The sequence below is a fragment of the Scardinius erythrophthalmus genome, assembly GCF_964197995.2.
Source record: "Scardinius erythrophthalmus genome assembly, chromosome: 10".
In the NCBI taxonomy this organism is placed as follows: domain Eukaryota; kingdom Metazoa; phylum Chordata; class Actinopteri; order Cypriniformes; family Leuciscidae; genus Scardinius; species Scardinius erythrophthalmus.
The window spans coordinates 32,508,268-32,528,552 of record NC_138230.1 but is presented as its reverse complement, the minus strand read 5'-3'; the positions used below and the strand labels follow the sequence as shown (position 1 = coordinate 32,528,552).

Sequence of the window (20,285 nt, the reverse complement as noted above, 5' to 3'; positions counted from 1 at the left end):
CAACCTTTATCAAGTTCATGGATTATAGTGCTTCCACGTGTTAATCATTTTGATACTATATTCAGGTAATAAATAGATCATAACTATTCAATAAATATAATTTAGTACCATAAAATCCCCTAAAAATACAAAATATTAAATAAAAAAACACATTATCGAAGTAAAATATAGTACATTCATTTAATTGAAATAAAAAAATAAAAATAAAAAAGGTACTTTTTGACTGCCAAGCGAGGCATCAGTTTTTGTACACAAAGCCTTGTTTATATATTTATATCCATAGTTTTCGACTTGAAAAAAAAATTGCTCATTTAACACATTGAGCTTATAACGGGGCATATTGTTTGAGGATTTGGGATCAAATTGAATATTACTAATATAGCAGCACTTGCTTCTTAGATGCATTATTCTTTAAAAGCTTGGTTTTGTGACAAATACAACATTACTGTATATTAAATGCACAAGAATTTGTAAAGGCTCAGTGTTTTTAATGTGTTTATTTTACACAATCCGCCTCCCCCCGAACATAACCAAAAAACACAATAATCAATTTGAACTTCACTTGAAGACTTTGTAATAATATACCAATATGACACACACAGACCCAGCTATCCAAACCACACATAAAAGACAGATAAAACATTACAATCATTATTCATGCCCTCCGAACAGGAAAGCAAGAGCTGCATCTTAAACACTGTACATCTGACATTATCAATCAGGATCTCATGACACAGGACGTCCTCCATCATGTCCACATGGTGCATTGCTACAGTTTGACTGAGAGTTGTCACAGCAGAAGATAAGTGATGTGGGAAAACACCGCATTTATTTACATCCGGCACAGACATTCATGTTTATTACCAAAGCTTTTAAAGCCATTAGATAATTGTTGGACTGTTTCCTCTCAGGATGTACTGTACGCAGTCATCGGCACAGGGAATGGATCAAAGATTTTGGATTGTACTGAAATGTAACAGCCATCCCAGATGACTCTGACCCCGCAGTGAGATTTGATGGCTCAGCAGGTGTCATCGCAACAGGAAAAGTCTCATTATCTCAGCTTATAGACACAGGGAGGTGAGCAGCACTGCACAATTTACACCTTATAAAACACCAGAATCTGTGAAAGTTTTCAGAATGGGGAAGAAATGTGTTTCAACTTGATCTTAAACTTGACATTTTGTTGTGCACAGCAGGAAGTTGTTGGCTGGAAAAGTTAATACTTTATCAGAAAATACTGTGTGCATTTTAATGAAGATGAAGATTTGAAAGACCTGCCCAGATCTTCAAAACAATTTGAGTCGATAAATATTAAAAGGTGTATGATGTGTACATGGTTCAAGCTCTGAACCTAACAAAAATATTATACTTATTGAAAAGTCCAAAATGTACTTATTTATATCATATAACTTCTCCTGCTCTAATCCACATTCATCACATTCTGAAGAGATGTTTTCGTAATCCATTAAAATGTAACAATATGTAGTTGAATCACCATAATTCTAAGTTTCCAGCTGAAAACTGTTCACATCTTTGTTGTTCACATAATTGCAAGTTAGAAACATGGGATTTTGGGTAAAACAATTAAAATGGCTGCAGCTTCGACTCAAAGGAAGTACACATTTCACATGTCTACACATTCAGCTGTCTGCATCATTATTGGTCTTATTTTATTAAAGCTGTGTGTCACATACTTTGTTCTTAAATATTTTGCAAGAGAATACCGAGGTGACATAATTACATATTTTGCCATAATCTATACTGTTCAAAGGTTTGGGGCTAGTAAGATTTAGGGCCCTATTTTAAGGTCTGAAACGCAAGTGTCAAAGCGCAAAGCGCAAGTAACTTTGTGGGCGGGTCTTGGCGCTGTTGCTATTTTCCCGGCGGGATAAATGACTCTTGCGCCCGGCGCAAATCTAAAAGGTGTTGGTCTGAAGTAGCTTCATTATTCATAGGTGTGGTTTGGGCGTAACGTGAAATAAACCAATCAGAGAGTCATCTCACATTCCCTTTAAGAGCAGACGCGCTTTTTCCATAGCGGATTGCTATTGTAACGGCGGATTTGCCAGGCGCGCGCCAGGAGCGGTTAACAGCCGAGGAGAGCAACGCTCTCGTCACGGCCGTAAAAGAGAGAGAAGTTACGTTGAAATGGAGAAATCCACCCAAATTAACTTCGGTTAAACAGGCGTATGATAATTTGGGTAAATGTGTAAGCTAGATGTATGCTTTTATAATAAATTGTCTATCTATCTATTGTAATAATGTATGATTTGCAAAAATGAAAACTGCTGCTTCTGTGTAGATGAGAGAATCAAAGTGTATGCACATTGTGCACACGCTACATTGATTATGGCCAAGCAGGCGCACTTAAAATAGCATATGAATAACATGCGCAACGCGCCACTGACTTTAAATTATTTTTTCCTGGTTAGTGGCGCAATTTTTTTTCTAAACCTGCAAAATAGCATGAAGGAACGTTTGCGCCGGAACACACCTCCTCTTTGCGCTGAACCGCCCTGGGGAGCGCAAGTGTATTTATAACTTACCGACGTGCATCTGTGGAGGGAAAAGTCCGCTTTGCACGGGTGCAAAATAGGAATGATACATGCGTCGGTGTAGGCCTACAAAGTCAATTGCACTGGGTGCAAGATAGGGCCCTTAGTCCCTTATGCTCAACAAGGCAGCATTTATTTGATCACAAATACAATAAAAATGTTAATATTGTGAAATATTTTTTACATGAATGTAATAATAGAAATGTAATTTACTCTTGTGAAGCTGAATTTTCATCAGTGATTAGCCTACTCCAGTCTTCAGTGTCACATGATCCTTCAAAAATTCTAATATGCTGATTTGCTGCTCAAGAAACATTACTTAATCTACTTAATATTTTTGTTGAAACCGTGATTCATTTTTTAAAAGATTTCCTGAAAAAAGATGAAATGTCTTTACTGTTATTTTGATCATTTTAATGCATCCTTGCTGAATAAAAGTATCAAATTCTTTCAAAAAAAAAAATCTTACTGACCCCAATTTTTTTTTAGTCCAAGTACATGAATGAATCTGAGTGGAATCTCTGATGTCATAAATGCAGCAAAAATACTATTAACCAACAACTTCGTGTGATCAAATTCAAATTCGATCTTGATGGATAAAATCAAGTTCCTTTTGGAAATGTCACTTTACGGAAGTTAAATGTGGGCATTTCTTGACTTTGAGGGGAAAGTAAATCCTGCAATTAAATGAACACAAGAACATCCCTGGGCTAGTTTTAGCTGGAACACTATTTCAACTAAAATCGAAAAACTTTTTTACATGTATGTGTTTTGGCTATTCATTTACACGTTATTGTCTCAGTGTAAACTAAAGAAGCGCATATTTGTGGGAACGGTGATGTCATGTACATGCGTTTTACGTGTTCAGTCTATAGCGTAGTGTTTCTTTACAAAGTGAGATCGCCAACTACTGCCAAATAATAGTCGTTTTCACAGATCTGTGTGAACGTGAATCATTTTGATAAAGTTCTTGTCTGCACTCAAAAAAACACAAAGGAAAAACCTTTCTGTTTTTAGAACATCATTGTCGTGTAAACCTACCCCAACATTGTGGATTTCTGCGGGGAAATGGTCTTGAGCTCTGAGAACAAAATCCATCATTGAACATTTATATGCTTTCTTAATTATACTTGACATTTATTATTATTTCTCTTTTGTGCGTAACTTTAATCTGTGGTTCAAACCCCTCTGGATCAGTTTTGGCAGATGGAAGAATTTTGAACTAAACTTTGAATCACTGCATCCCAGAGGAATCGACAACAAAACAAATACAGAGACTACAGCACTGTGTCTTTGTATGACCAAAAACGTGAACGACAACAAACAGACCTAAACAACTCCTGATGACAGCTTTAAAAAATCTGGACAAAGACCTATCACGACAAAACAACATTCAAAACTCTTACAAGACCCGGACGGGTATGATATCACACCAGCAGAAGGTCCTGCGCTTAAACATTCAGCTCAACAGTCACCAATCTGATGGTGTGTTATGTCATCATCCATTTGTCTAAACCATTCTGCTCAAGTATTGTTTTTTTCTTTTTGAGTTTACTTGGCAAAAACAGTCATAGCGAGATTCCCATGAAGACATAACGTGAAACTTTGGGAGATGAAATATAAGACCCAGTTTTGAAACATTACTCTCTGAGTTTAGTCTTTCATCCTTTCGTCCCAGTTAAGGGTTGCAGTGTCCCACACTGTCCCAGTATTTGTTTAGATGTGTTTGTTTTGTAGCTCTTTTTCTCAGTCAGTCAGTTTTTAGGCATTGTTGGAGTCGACCTCTCCTAGCAGCCAGTACGTCCTCATCCGTCCCTTTCCCTTCATCTCAACATCCCCTCTGAGCTCCAACTGGAAGCAGTTGAATTCCTCCAGTATGGCCCTTGTGGCTTCTGACACGTGGATCTTCAGGGCTGATGGAAGAGGTATCAGATTATTAAAAAAATTGTTTTGCATCAAATCAAATACTGTAACTAAGGTTCATTATATTGTTTAGTTGCAAGCAAACTAAATGCAGTTTATAATTTATTATAATAAATTATAATTTATATAAATTAAAAAGCAAAAATGAGTCTGACATCAGAACTATTAGTAGCCTACATGTGCATACAATAAATAAGTAAAAACAATAAATGTTTTTAATGTCAATTTAATGATCCTTGCTGAATAATGACCAAAACCAAATGACCAATATGACCAGTATGACCAAACATATGTAAATATTAACAGCTATTTAAGGATTCATCATCCACTTGATGAACGAGTTTTCAAATTGTCATTGCTCTTCCCAGGATAATACTGTTACTTATCACTATATTTTTGTGTATTTATATGGTCATTATGTCTCCCCACTGCACAGTTTTACTCTGTAAAGTGATTTACAAATCCCTAATCAGTTCAGTTGAATAAACGAATAGAACCGGTTTTCACATTCAGTGAGCTTAACCAATCATAACAGAGATCATTTATATATATATATATATATATATATATATATATATAATTTTTAAAGATGCATTAGTAAAAAATGGGTTCCATTCCATCTGTCAGAAAGAGGGTGCAAAATGATCATTTTAATCACACTACTGTTCAAAAGTTTAGGGTCAGTAACATTTTATTTATTTATTTATTTTTTAAAAGAAATTACTATTATTCATCAAGGATGCATTAAATTGATCAAAAGTGACATTAAACCTAAACACGTATTACTGTTTCCACAAAAATATTAAGAAGCTCAACTGTTTACAACATTGACAATAATAAGGAATGTTTCTAGAGCAGAAAATCAGCATTTTAGAATGTTTTCTGAAGGATCATGGGTAACACTTTATTTTACATTGTCCTTGTTACATAGGTTACATGTACTTACCATAGTAATAACAGTAAATTATGCATAATTACATGCAACTAACCCTAAACCAAATCCTAATCCTACCCTAACCCTATAGTACATGAAGTTAATTAATATTAATCAGTGCTTAAATGTATAATTAAACTGTAACAATGACACCTTAAAATAAAGTGTAACCGGATCATGTGACACTTTAGAGTAATGATGCTAAAAATTCAGGTTTGCATCATAGGAATATACATTTTAAAATATAATAGATTTAATATATAATAGAAAAAAGTTATTTTAAATTGTAATAATATTTCAAGTATTACTGTTTTTTTTTGTACAAATAATGCAGTCTTGGTGAGCATAAGAGACTTCTTTCAAAAAAAAAAAAAAAAAAAAACCTTACCAACCCCCAACTTTTTACAGTTAGTGTAAATTACAAAAACTGCAGTGAAAAAAACCTTCACTAATATAATAAATGGACTTGAATGGACAACAGAAGTGTATAATATGACCCCTTTAAAAGTCTGGAGGCACCTCACCTTCTCCATTGGATTCCATACGTGAAGATGTGTTGACTGTATCGCCAAACAAACAATACCGAGGCATCTTCAAACCAACCACCCCTGCACACACAGGACCTGGACACATGAAAACACACACCCAAACACATATAACCGCCAGTCAAACATCTCCATTACAGTCAGTCATGAACAAACAGATGCGTCCCAGAGAGGGCAGACTGCTCTGTGCTCTACTTGTACTCTATTAAACACTTTCACGACCCATGATCCTTACCGCTGTGGATGCCGATGCGTAGGCGGAGCTGCTGGCTGGGTCGGTGGCGGATTCGAAAGGAGTGAACGGCCTCCAGCAGAGCAAGAGACATGCGGGCAATTTCGCGTGCATGCAGTTTCCCATTCCTCACGGGAAGTCCCGACACCACCATGTAAGCATCGCCGATGGTCTCCACCTGGGGGCGCCACACAAAAACACATCATTACCCTTGTAAAATAAGAAGTGCAGTTGATACTACTTGAACGTGCACTTGCAGTGTATTTCACATCTTAAAAGTATAATGAAATTAAAGGCCATTTATGTGTACTTAAATAGAGTACACTTTCATGATTTTGTTTTTAACACAATTAGGATTTTTGGTTACACTTTATTTTAAGATGTCCTTGTTACAGTGTAATTATATATTTAAGTACTCAGTCAGTATTATAGATTAACTACGTGTACTTCCTATAGGGTTAGGATTAGGTTTGGTTTAGGGTTAGTTGCATGTAATTATGCCTAATTTACTATAGAGACTAAATGTAACATATGCAACAAGGACATTGTAAAATAAAGTGCTACCCACTTTTTAAGTAGTCTGTGTTACAGTTTAATTAGGCATTTAAGTACTGAGTAATAATAATTAACTACATATACTTACTATAGGGTTAGGTTTAGGGTTAGTTGCATGTAATTATACACAATTTGTAGTAATTACTATAGTAAATGCATGTGATGTGTAACAAGGACACTTTAAAATTAAGTGTTACCAGATTTTACACTGTAATTATGCAAATAAAAACAGAAATATTAATAAACAACATGTACTTATAACATGGACTATATAATTAGGGATAGGGTTTGGTTTAGGGTTAGTTAACCCTTTAAAGAAGGAAAGATATTTTCGATGTGTTGACTAACATACTAAAGCCCTTATAAAGTATGTAATTCAATGTTACATTTAAAGTTAATATATTTTAAATGTACTAAATTACAATTTCATCATTATAAATATATGTAATTACTGATATGTAATTACTCATCAATTTACATAAATGAAATTAAAGTATGTTTAAAGTATATTTACCAAAATGTTTGTCAGTACATTCAATAGTAAACTTGAACCATATTTCAAAGACAATAGAAGTAATTATGAAATTACATATAAAGACGTACTTAAATCCTACTTAAGTGGGTCAAAAACATTTATATTTAATTGCAACTAACATGTAAGAAAGTGCCTGAAAACATTATTCAGATTGGACTTATAAATGAAACATTTGATTCAAATCCTATTTATTTTGTTAGTGCACATTACTAGTCTTGTGGTGAATAATTCATCCGTGCAAGTTAATACACACACACACACACACACACACACACACACACACACACACACACACACACACACACACACACACACACACACACACACACACACACACACACACACACACACACAGTCTTTGTAATATTTAATCAATATGGCCTTCCTTCTCTGATGACGTCAGTTTGATGTCTTTGGAACATCACCTTCAAATGTCAGTCTGCTTTGACATCGAGGTGAATGGAACCTACTTTTCTAGATCCAATCAATTCCCAGTGGAAAAAACAAGCCACGCCCTCTATTTTCACTCAAAAAATACATCACAATACTGAAGTAAAGTTGGTTGCAACTTTAAGTATATTCCTTTAAAGTATATTATTTCCATAATAAGTAAAAGTATACAAAAGTATACTACTTTTTTTCACAAGAGTCGGCTCACTGATTGTGGTATGCATCTCAGCCACTTAAACTAATCAAGCGCTCATGTTGTTGAACAAATGCTGAATGTAATGACTCTATGGAATTACCTTGTACACATCAAAATTGTCAATGATTGCATCAAAGCAAGTGTAGAGATCATTCAGCAGCGTCACCACCTGTGGGATGTACAAATCGACAAATAGATTCTGTTTTAACTCAATACTGCACTCATGATTGTCGAAGTAAACTACAAAATTAGCATATAATTATTTCTGTGCGTCTCCTTGAGGAGTGTTTACTGAATTATACCCACTGCTGGAGGTTTTCTTACCTGCATTGGTGTGCTCTCAGCTGATAATGCGGTGAAGCCCACAATGTCACTGAAGTAGATGGTGACCGAGTCAAAGGCTTCTGCCTGCACCATCTCACCTCGCTTCAGCTGCTCAGCCACTGAGCTGCAACAAAAAATGCACACACAATGAGACACGGCCTCATGCCAGAGAGAAAATTATTTCAATTGACAAAAAAGATGCCTTGTGGGTTCAGACTTTTAGACCCCACTACAGTTGCATGTGCTCTTTTTTATGTTTTAGAAAATATGTGCACATCACTTTAAATTAATCATTTAAAAGAACCAGTTCAAAATATTTTTTTTTGAATAAATGTTGCATTAGAATTACACATCTCACATTTTCATGTTTTACAAACACAACCGATCAAAAGTATTTGGTCGGTAAAATATTTGAATGTTTTTGAAAGAAGTCTCCTATGCTCACCAAGGCTGCATTTGTATGATCAAAAATACAGTAAAAACAGTAATATTGCAAAATATTATTACAATTTATAACAACTGTTCCCTTTCAGTCGCTCACGTTCGACGTAGTCGACATGTCGACTGATTGGGATCACGCTTAGGGAGCCTGTCATCTTCGAGTATTGTTAAAACGAGCCAACGCACATTGGCGTGCGTGAATTGCATCACAGGCTCCGCCCCGCAGTATGAATACGGAAGTGGATGCACGCACCAGTTGTCTTTCGCTTCGGAGCCGATCGGTTTACTGATGTCTCTGAGGAGTGTTGTGTGTACAACGAGCGAGTGTGTCGGTGTTCTTCTGGAAGACTCTCCCAGTACTGGTGTTTCTACAGCGAGTGCAGAGGTGATTGCGAGCTACGGAAGCTCTTAACAACATTTATAAACAGTGTTTTGTTGATGGCCGGTTGAGGGCGGAAGTGGTGAGTGCTTCACTGTAAAGTGTTGCCGCGGTTGTTCCCCTGTGTGCTCTGGCACTGGTGACGGGTCCCATTTCCTGAAAGAGCAACACGGGTCTGTTTGCGTCTTTTTCAAGATGGCATTCCATCTGTGCGTTTCTTGGTGCGGTAGGGCTCTGTCCCTCTCTGACGGTCACGATAGATGCATCACGTGTTTGGGCTTACAGCACACTGAAGCAGCTCCCGTGGATGACTCATGTTCTCATTGCGGGAATATGACCATCTCGGTGTTGAGATCGAGACTCGCCTTCGTTTGTGAAGGTGGAGTCCCCACTCCCATGCCCCGCTCTAGTCTAGTGTCTAGTGAGGGCTGTCTCCCTCCACCCTCAGAATGTATGTTGCCTTTATATTAACGCACATCATGATGCAGTGGATCTAATCCATGGGGAAGCACGATTTGATCGTCAGATTCCTAAGGGGAGCAAGGGGACTGAATCCGCCTTGCGCCCCCTCTATACCTTCTTGGGACTTATCTCTGGTGCTACTGCACTCAGAGACCTCCCCTTGAATCACTGCAGGCAGCTGAGTTAAAAATCCTGTTTTTAAAGAAACAGTTCTCCTGCTTGCTTGCCTCTATCAAGAAGGTAGGGGCCCTGCACGCATTTCCGGTCGACGAATCATGCCAACTCTCACTATATCCTAAGACCCCGGGCTGGATACGTGCCCAAGGTTCCTACCTCTCCCTTAAGATGGGACCAGGTGGTGAGCCTGCAAGCACTGCCCCGGAGGAGGCAGACCCAGCCCGGGCTTTTCTCTGTTCCTTCTACAGGACAGAATGCAAAGCCTCAGGACCTCATCCAGCTCTCGTCTGTTACAGAGACCAGCAGAAGGGAAGGCTGTTTCCACGCAGAGATTGGCCCACTGCATAGTGGTTGCTATCACCTTGGTGTGTTTTCCCAAGGTGCACCGTGCCCACCCGGGTAGTGAGCCTCTCCAAAGAGTGAGTGTAGCTCCTTCCTGGGCGTTGACACAGAGTGCCTCGCTGACAGATCTTTTAGAGCAGCAGGCTGGGCAACACCAGCACATTCGCTAGGAAAATAGCCTATATGTCGAGCCGGTTGCTAGCCCGGTTCGTAGTGTCGGCTTGCTGCGCCATTCCCCTCCTATGGACTGGATACGTGCGCCATTCTTGCTCCAGTTGAGTTCACCTTTTGCTGAACCCTGTTGAGTTCCTCCACACCCCTTCGGCGTTGGACGTGGCGGAGCATCCAATGCTATCACTACCACTCGTATGCACTGGTGGAACTTGTGCTAGGCTGGGTCCATATGTTGTGATCCCTATGGTGATCCCATATGTGTATTCCTCCACGGTATGGCTCCCTGCGACGAGCCCGTGTCTTCCCTTGGCAGAGCCTGCTCTGCCGTCACTGACCGGTTACGTCTCCCCCCTGTTTTTGGCTGGAACCACCTCAGTGACATCCCATATGTTGTACTGCCCGGTAATTCACTAAGTCCATATGAGTTATTCTCCACGTTACCTGCCTACGGGCAGGATGTGGCTTCCGCAGCGTATTCCTTCAAACGAAAGGTCAACGCCAATGTGCATTGGCTCGTTTTAACAATATTCGAAGATGACAGACTCCCTAAGCATGATACCAATCAGTCGACACGTCGACTACGTCTCCGTTCCCTCCTTCACATCTGTAACCGAGACGTTTTCTATTGTTATATATTTTAAAATACATTTTAGTGAATTTTCAGCATCATTACTACAGTGTTCAGTGTCACATGATCAATCAGGAATCATTCTAATATGCTGATTTGCTGGTCAAGAAACATATCTTATTGATTATTATCAATGTTGAAAACAGCTGTGCAGCTGTTTTTGTAGAAACCATGCTACATATTTTTCAGGATTCTTTGTTGAATATAAAATTTCAAAAGAACAGTATTTATTTGAAAGATGAATTCTTTTGTAACATTATAAATGCATATAATGCAACTTTTAATTAATTAAATGCATCCTTGATGCATAAATTACCCTAAAAAATCATACTGATCTTAAACTTTTAGTTGTGTGATTTACAAACTCTTTGCAAATTGGTTTGAACAAATCATTATAAAGAATCAGTTCAAATGAAAGAATCACATCAAGTGTTGGTAGTGCATCCAAAACAAAAAGCAGAAATAAACAAGAATAAAAATCATTTAAAAATCATAAATATGAAAGATATGTGTGGGACTTACTGTGGGAGGATCTGATAGAGCAGAGTTTCAGCTTTACGTTTCTCCTCATGGTACGCCTGCGTCCTCTCCTCCACCAACTCCTCCAGGTTATTGGCGTACAGCTCCATACGGGACAAGAGGTTATCCAGGATGTTGGAACCAAATCCACTGAGGCCAAAACAGAGAAGGTGAGGCAGAGACAAGAGATGTGAATGTGTGTCTGATCACTGCAGCATAGGCAGTGCATGCAGATTTCCACAAAAATAAAGAAATAAATACATAAAAATTAACACCCATAATACACAAAGTGAATTTCGTATATAATGATTATTAAAGTATATTAATCAATAAACATATTAAGAAATATAAATGTTTAATTTGATTGACTACCGATAAGAGTTTATGTAGATGAACTGAATAATAATAATAATAAAGCATTAGAAGTTTTGTATTGCCTCATATTAATTAAGAGACTATATATTATATAAGAGTACTTTTAAAAATTCATTAAAGGTGCTGTATGTAACTTTTTTTATAAAATGAATCCTTTTTTTATTGCCCGTCTGTGAAGGGGTTGTAATCACACATTACAATGATCCACTTTTCGCGTTTTGCTATTACCTCTGAAGACCAGTATTCCTATTTTTATGTGAAGTCTCCAGGTCGGATTTTCTGCGAAATCCACCGGATGTGACGTGCATGCGCGCTCCCGAGCCTCTCCGTTTTATATACAGTCTATTGCGACGGCACTGCAGCTAACGTCATGGAGTCTGATAACACCAAAAAACGACCTGCCTCCAGCACAACACAGACTCCAACACAAACTCCAAAAAACCAACAACAAAAAAAAAAAAAACAATTTATCTGCTGAAGCTCGTCAGGCCAAACGTCAATCGGATCGACTCAGGACGAAAACACGGATCAACATTGGCAGAGCGTTTGAATTATGGAGAGACCTCCGCTTTGTTTTAGGTATAAAAACAGACCCTGAGTTGGCTTTCATCCTTTTGGACAGGTAAGCTAACAATACTTAAAAGCATGTCAAATATATTGTGATTTTGTGCTTTAGTTGGCTCAAGTTAGACATCATAAGTTCGCCAGCTAACACCGACCATTTGCTAACGTTATCTGATGTGAAAGACTACAGTTGTAACTTTATTGCTTTTCACGAGCACGAGCGCTGTTGTTGCAATCTGAAACATCACCGCTAGAGGCCGCTGGATCCTACATACAGCACCTTTAAATGAAGAAACTTAAAATTATGAAAAGTTTAACAATAAACAGTGACCAGTTACATTGTCTGAAACTATACACATGACATTAGGCATACAAATTTCAACCCAAAGTCTGCTATTTGGTCAATTTGTCAAGTCACTTGTTCATGAGATGATTTGTGTTTCAGGTACCGGTTATTCTTGCGGAGCAGTACTTTAATCTGGCTGAAGTCTGGCCTCTCGTTGACGTCTTCAGACCAGCAGCGCTGCATCAGCTGTCCCATCTCATCACTGTGGCTCTGAGGACACAGCAGCGGACGCAGGTACGGCCATCGGCCCTCCACCACACGCTCTATGATCTCTGAAACAGAAATTACAGACGGCAAAGGAGGAACATGTAAATAAACAGTCTCCTGACAATGAGTTACACAACTCTCTATCACAGGAAATAACATGCATAGATTAGAAAATAGAGTTAGCATATCAAATTTCACAGAAAAACATTGAGAGTGATCGGTCTCCCTGCTGGTGTGAGAAAAAGAGAGACAGAGACAGACAGAGAGCAAATATGTGAGAAAAAGAAAGAGTAAAAGTGATGAAAGTGTCATTCACAGGTTTTGAGAAGACCTTGGACTTAACAAATGTCTTCACAGCAATCAATGCGAGTAATGATGACAGGACCTTCCTGTCTCACTGCTCCTTTATCTATCTATCTATCTATCTATCTATCTATCTATCTATCTATCTATCTATCTATCTATCTATCTATCTATCTATCTATCTATCTATCTATCTATCTATCTATCTATCTATCTATCTATCTATCTATCTATCTATCTATCTATCTATCTATCTATCTATCTATCTATCTATCTATCTATCTATCACTCTGTGCAAACTGTCAATACCAGTGTCTCTGTCATTCTCTCATTGATGTCTTTGAATCCCTTTGTTCTCATGGTGAGCTGGCGCTGCTCCAGATATGCCGCTAATGTTTTGTTGTCTTTCTTTAATGCAGCCGCTGGCATGTGTGTGGTGATCCGTTTATAAGTATGGGTGGCATCGCCGAGTTTATGTGAATGTGTGTTTGTGTCCATGTTTCCACCACCCACCACCTACATAAGCAATACTGACACTGATAGAATGTAAATAAGACACAGAACATAACAGAACATAGGCTTCCCATCCCAAAACACACAAAATAAAGCAAGCAGCGGAGACAGTTACTGTCACAGCTGAAAGTGACCAGGACACTTCTAAACTTTTAAATGCAGCATAACTTATAAACAGTATCTCTATTGCATGTATTTATTTGAGTGTCTGTATATATTGGCATACTGAACACTTAGACATTTCTGAATGTCATTGCAGTAAAAAATAAATAAATAAAAAGATTTCTACTCAAACCTTTCTCAGAACCAACTTAACTTTCCTGAGCCATTTTTACAATGACTTTTAATCAACTGCTGTTTTATTTAAAACCTAAATGTACTGGTGTTACCTGTTACCTTTAAAATAAATGGCACTGGATTTGATATTTTAAGCGTGCAAAGACTTTTAGGCCTCTATTACTAATGCTTTGGCAAATTGGACTTTGACTTTTGGAAAGTTATTTTCATCTTGCTCACAAAGTGAGTGAGAGAGAGAGATAGAGATAGAGATAGAGAGAGAGAGAGGTGAGGTGAATGTAGACACACAGATGACATGGAATGGAAAAATGACATAACACAAAGTGTTATCAGTGTAATTAGCTGCATAATCTGAGTCTTATTAACACATTTTATTTAATGCTGTTTTGATTCACATCAAAGAACAAAATGAGAAAGCACTCTCACCTGCATAATGGCTTAACCATTCTTGTGAGTGGAATGCTGCAATATTCATATTCACAAATAAAAACTTCTCTTGAAAGCATGAAATAAAATGTACGTCTCTTTCATGCTTCTCTAGGGATTAAACAGTGATCGGCACTTTTTAGAGTCTGTTGCTAAAACGGAAAATTCCAATATGAATATTCTGCAAAATTCAGAAAAGCCAGCATTGGGTGATAAATAAGAGTGTCTATGATAAATAAAAGGAAAAATATTTTAAAATATAGTGTAACATGCCAAGTTCTAAGAAATTTACTGTTTGTATTCATGTTGGTTTTCAGTGTTACTAACTTGTTAACTAAAATGAAAACTAAAACTTTTAAAAATAATTTCAGTCATTAAAATATTGATGAAATAAAATCAAACAATAAATATCACATGAACCTAAAAATTAGAAATGTTGCATTGGCATCTAACTGGAATAAATAAGTTATGTATAAATAAGTTTGTTTATAAAAATGAAACTAAAACTTAAACTGAAATGACAAAGAATTACACAAATTGTTATACTGAAATGTAGAAATGTAAAAAAAAAAAAGACAAAAACAAATTAAAATGAAAACTTAAAACTTAATTAAAAAATAAATAAACAATATAATAGTTTATAATTAATAAAATAACACTGGGTGGTATAATATAGTTTTGAATATGTCAGTTACATTATTTTGTCTAACCATTTATTTATTTATTCACAAATGTAGCATTTTTATTTATATATATATATATATATATATATATATATATATATATATATATATATATATATTATAGTGTATATATTCATTAAATTCATTAAATATCATTAATTTGGGGAGTAGCAGCACATTACATTTCTAAAATATGATATTACGAAAGCCCATCTAAAAAATCTAAATGAACTTTAATTCAGAAATTAAGAACATGCCTGAAGAGGTGTATTCACATCACTGTATTTATGGATTACATTTGAATGTACTTTTGAATAAATTAATAGATCTCGACACAATCATAACATCCTGTACAGTATTATGTGTGAGCTCTGACCTTTGGGGCTAAGACAGGGACCTTCCAGGTAGAAGACGCCCTTCAGCAGGGCGAGTTCCTGCAGGATGATGCCAAAGCTGTAGACGTCACTCTTTTGTGTTCCACATGCAGGGGGGTTGTCGGCACGCAGAAGCTCTGGGGCCGTCCACAGCTGGCCTACATATGCAAACATTGATATTACGGGCTTCTCCACACGAATGCATTCCATATCTACGTACATGTTGCCATGGTACTCACGTGCATAGAAAGCGTGCAGATCCTCTATGTTGTTCTCCTTGCGGAAACTTTCCAGACCATAATCTGTGATCTTCAGCACGAAGCGGCTGTCCACCACGCAGTTGGAAGACTTCAGGTTGCCATGAGAGACAATGACGCTGTTGTGGAGGAACGCCATTCCCTGAGTGGTGAAAAGATGACACTCTTACAAAGACAGCTGACAGCATCCATCGTATTTACCAACACCGCACCACGAAAATATGAATTAAAGACTCCTTTGCAACTGCAATAACGCTTTCTGGAGTCATAATTTGCCAGTCAGGGAAGTGACATCCTCATAAACCCTTTCAAATTACACACGTCTCACCACTGCATAATGTCAAACCAAGAACAGTATTTTAAAATATGTAAAGCAGTTTGAAGTTGATTCATACCGGATGTTCTTTAACAAGAAACATTAAAACAGCAAGACATCTTTCCCTTTCCTTCTCCCTCTGAGATTAAAATGGATAGTTCGCCCAAATATGAAAATTCCGTCATTAATTACTCACCCTTATGTCGTTCTAAACTCGTAAGACTTTCGTTCATCTTCAGAACACAAATGAAGATATTTTTAATGGAATCTGAGAGATTTCTGTCCCTCGATTGACAGCTACACAACTACCAATTTGACGCTTCATGAAATTCATAAAGAAATCGCTCGATTCATATGGATTAGTTTTACGATCTCTTTATGAATTTTTTTGTCAAAGTGGTAGTTGTGTAGCTGTCAATGGAGGAACAGAAATTCAGATCTTCGAGATAGATTTATCTCTTCGTGTTCCAAAGATGAACGAAACACTCATGGGATGGAACAACATGAGGGTGAGTAACTGATGACAGAATCAAAATGTTTGGGTGAACGAACCGTTTAAGCGAAGAAGGTGAAATGCTCACCCTAACGATGTCACTGATCAGAGAATAGCGGAACATCCAGTCCAGCGTGATTCCATCACTCTCCATTAGGTCCTACAGGTCACAAACACACATATAAACACACTATAAACTATTAACTACAACTTTTGCCTCAATAAACTTCTAATTACTGCTGATTAATAGTTAGTAAGGTAGTTGTTAAGTTCAGGTATTTGGTCGAATTAAAGGCCCCAATATACACACAGCGAAGTTCTTTTTCGTTCTTTGCTTAGGGGTAAAACGAAGTTCGGAATACGTGACCAGCAATATACTGTCAGCGAACATTCGATGCCGCCCACACTGCTGAGAAATACGTTTAGATGAATAAAATAACAAAATTGAGAAAACAGCAAGCATTTTTTCTAATAAAGCATAAGAAACACAACTTGCACAAGCTCTGCACTTCGGCACGAATCATGTCACGATTATTTATATAGCATTTTATACAATAGATTTCATCTTTTAACGTGGACGTCTGACCTCGACTGAGTGAACAGTGGAAATGAAGCGGAAAAGATTTTCACGTGAAAGACGGTGGAGTCTCCATACACACCTAACTATTACGTAATCGCCACAGACCAATGGTTGTAGAAAAGGTGTTTACCAGCCGGAGCTGAACCTTTCTGGAAAGTTCGATTTGGCCAACTGTTTAAAACTCCCAAAACAAACTCCAAACGAAGTTCATTTTGGCTTGATTTTGTTCGAAATGACGTCACATCAGTTTGTTGTTCGATTTTGCTTGAAGTATATCAGGGCCTTAAGGGATGTAGATTATGGTCATGCAGAATAAGGCATTAATATGTGCTTTAGAAGTACTAATAATACAAGTAATATGCAAGTTAATAAGCAACTAGTTAATAGTGAGAATATTTGTAATAGTTATAGTTATAGAAGAGCTTATACTGTATGTGATTGTAGAAAAACATGTTTTTATTTGTTTAATTAGTCATTATTTATTTATGCATGCATGCACTCATGAAGGGAAAATACTGGCAAGGTAAGTAAAAATTGGAATCCTTATTGTTGAGCCCTGGTTTGTGTAACATAAAGTGTGGCATAAATATGAGCCATCTATTAATACATAGATGGCGAATAAAGCAGTCGTGTTCATGACTGTTTACCTGTAAGCTGCCTCGAGGGCAGTACTCAGTAAGGATGCAGATGTTGGGTGTGTCGATACAAGCACCAATAAAGCGCGTCAGGTGCTCATTCTGAACATCTCGCATCTATAACGGTAATGAACAAAGAGAGAGAGAGAGAGAGAGAGAGAGAGAGAGAGAGAGAGAGAGAGAGAGCTGTTTAGCCCCTCTTTTTCCATCAGTCCCCAGCTATTAATATCTCCCAGAACATCATATAAACTTAATTATGACGAAGGCACCTGGCAAAAAGCACAAAACGGCATGGACGCACACTTACATGTTTGAGTTCAAACAGCACTTTCCTGGTGAGCTCAATGCGTTTCTTGTTGACATACTTAATGGCTGTTATGTTTCCCTGGAAAAGAGGCAGTAATGCACATTAGTTTCACCCTGATTGTGGTCGTGGGCTTAGCAAAGTGTCCGAGGACTTTGGAGACAGAAGAAATGCCTCATCATTTGTGAGAAAAAAACAGCAACATAATGAGTTAATTAAGCATCATCCTAATTAATGGAGAAAATGATGACATGTGGACATGAATAGCACTCATCCTCAGGGGTTCTGCTTAATTGGAGAAGAGCTAGATCAACAGATGAAGAACTGGCCATTAGCATGGGCAAGCCGATGGTATTATGGAGGAACTAAAGATGAACCCTTCCATTATTTGACATGTCAGTTGCTAGGCAGGATATTTTCAAATGTAAAAAAACACGGATAGAACAGTAATTAGTAAAACAGGGAATGAATGAATGAATGAATATAAACCTCTAATGTTGACTCTTCATTGTGTATTTTCATCCATTGTGAAAAAGAAGTACAATTTAGCATACTCTTAAAAATAATGCTTTTTACAGAAAAAAATTTACTTTAAAAGAATATACATAAGTGCAAACTGAATGCAGTGTTTTCAGACAATTGCATGAAAATGTATTAAAGCTTACATTTATGTTAAATGCAATTAGCAAAAGACTTTTGCTAGAGAAAAAAAAAAATTTTGTAAAAAAAACTACTGTCTTTGAAAAATGTTAAAGTTATCTTCTCAGTTCTCACGCATACGTCGTGGCGCTCTCGTAAACTCGCGTCAGAGGCCCACACGGAAGAAAATTAATAGTTGAATAAAGTTATTTTTGTGCACAAAAATTATTCTCGTCGCTTGATAAACTTAAGGTTGAGCCACTGTAGTCACTTGGACTATTTTAACGATGTCTTTACTAACTTTTCTAGGCCGGCAGAATCCAGTTACCTAGAAGCCTATGAAGGAGTGAGACAGCTCTCAGATTCCATCAAAAATATCTTAATTTGTGTTCCGAAGTCTTACAGGGTTGGAACAACATGAGGGTGAGTAATCACTGACAGAATTTTCATTTTCAGAATTTTCATTTTCAGACAAAGGCTCCTAAATTTAAACAGGATCATGATTTTGAAAATCATCCAATCAGATGAACAAAACTACACATTCTATTTAAAAATGTCAAAAAGATAATGAGATTCTAATGTGACCTAATGGGCCCAGTGGCCCATCCACCCCAACCACCAAATCTTTAATACCTTGTAGTAGCCAGTCTTGGCATAGATCTGGAAGTTTCCATCCATAGTCAGCAGTGAGCCGTAGTTAGAGCCTCTCTGTGTGTGGAAAGAGGAGTAAGACATGAGTATGTTTACTTAAACCATTGTAAACTCTTAGAAATGACAGTGTGTTCCCTCTCACCAGTGAGATGGTGAGTCTGCTGCAGGTTCTGCGCAGCACCTTCTCCATGTTACTCATCTGGATGTCCTCCCAGTGCACACGCCACAGCTGAGCGGTCAACTCGTTCTCCAGCTTCAGCTTCCTGATGCCCGCCGAGTGACAGACAGAGAAAGAGACAGAGAGAAAGAAAGAAGAGTATAAATATGCAGAGGAGAGGGACAATGAGAGAAGGGATGCAATGGGGGAAACATCAGATAAAAAAGACAAAGGAGAATAACAAACCCACGTTAAAGATAGTGAGTCATTATGTTAAATAAGACAAGCCAATATGTGTGTCACTGTCAGCAATGAAATATATTCATGACACATGTAATAATAGATAAAATATCCCTCAGAGGCAAATAACTTTGATATTTTATTATTATAAGTATCAGCATTTTTGCAGGATTATTATTATATAATGACTAAAGCATGCAGACATTTATAGAATTAATACAGAGCATAATAATAAACACAATCGTATTGTCAGTATATATAGTTGGGCTATTCTACAATTACTTATAAGACTTATAATAATAAGATAATTTATTAAAACATATCTTGTTTCCTATAAAGGAAGTGTGTACACTGCAGTTAGAATTTTTGTCATTTGAAAGTGAGCAACAGCATCCACCAGAGCAATTGTAGAGTGACCCATTGAAAAATTTGGTATTCATCGAAACATGGCTGTAAAAAGAGATGGATTACAGAAACAGAAGATCACCAATGCACAGATATCTGACAGTCTAAAGCAGGAGTCTCCAACCTTAATGCGAGAGAGCCTTTGA

General features: G+C 37.3%; 1 protein-coding gene across 2 annotated transcripts in view; it reads right to left on the bottom strand.

Annotated features, from left to right (window-relative positions):
* Positions 1-479: 479 nt before the first annotated feature.
* npr1a (natriuretic peptide receptor 1a) overlaps positions 480-20,285 on the bottom strand; it is a 128,627-nt gene continuing 108,821 nt past the window's right edge. For both annotated transcript variants that reach the window (XM_081377372.1, XM_081377373.1), the window contains exons 9-22: positions 19,480-19,600; positions 19,320-19,394; positions 18,051-18,128; positions 17,756-17,860; positions 16,617-16,688; positions 15,702-15,861; positions 15,465-15,620; positions 12,763-12,931; positions 11,378-11,524; positions 8,253-8,376; positions 8,029-8,097; positions 6,196-6,370; positions 5,940-6,038; positions 480-4,471 (exon numbers count right to left, since the gene is read on the bottom strand). In XM_081377372.1, coding sequence (XP_081233498.1) covers positions 4,320-4,471; positions 5,940-6,038; positions 6,196-6,370; positions 8,029-8,097; positions 8,253-8,376; positions 11,378-11,524; positions 12,763-12,931; positions 15,465-15,620; positions 15,702-15,861; positions 16,617-16,688; positions 17,756-17,860; positions 18,051-18,128; positions 19,320-19,394; positions 19,480-19,600 — 1,702 coding nt within the window. In that variant the 3' untranslated portion in view covers positions 480-4,319. The remainder of the gene's footprint in view (positions 4,472-5,939; positions 6,039-6,195; positions 6,371-8,028; positions 8,098-8,252; positions 8,377-11,377; positions 11,525-12,762; positions 12,932-15,464; positions 15,621-15,701; positions 15,862-16,616; positions 16,689-17,755; positions 17,861-18,050; positions 18,129-19,319; positions 19,395-19,479; positions 19,601-20,285) is intronic.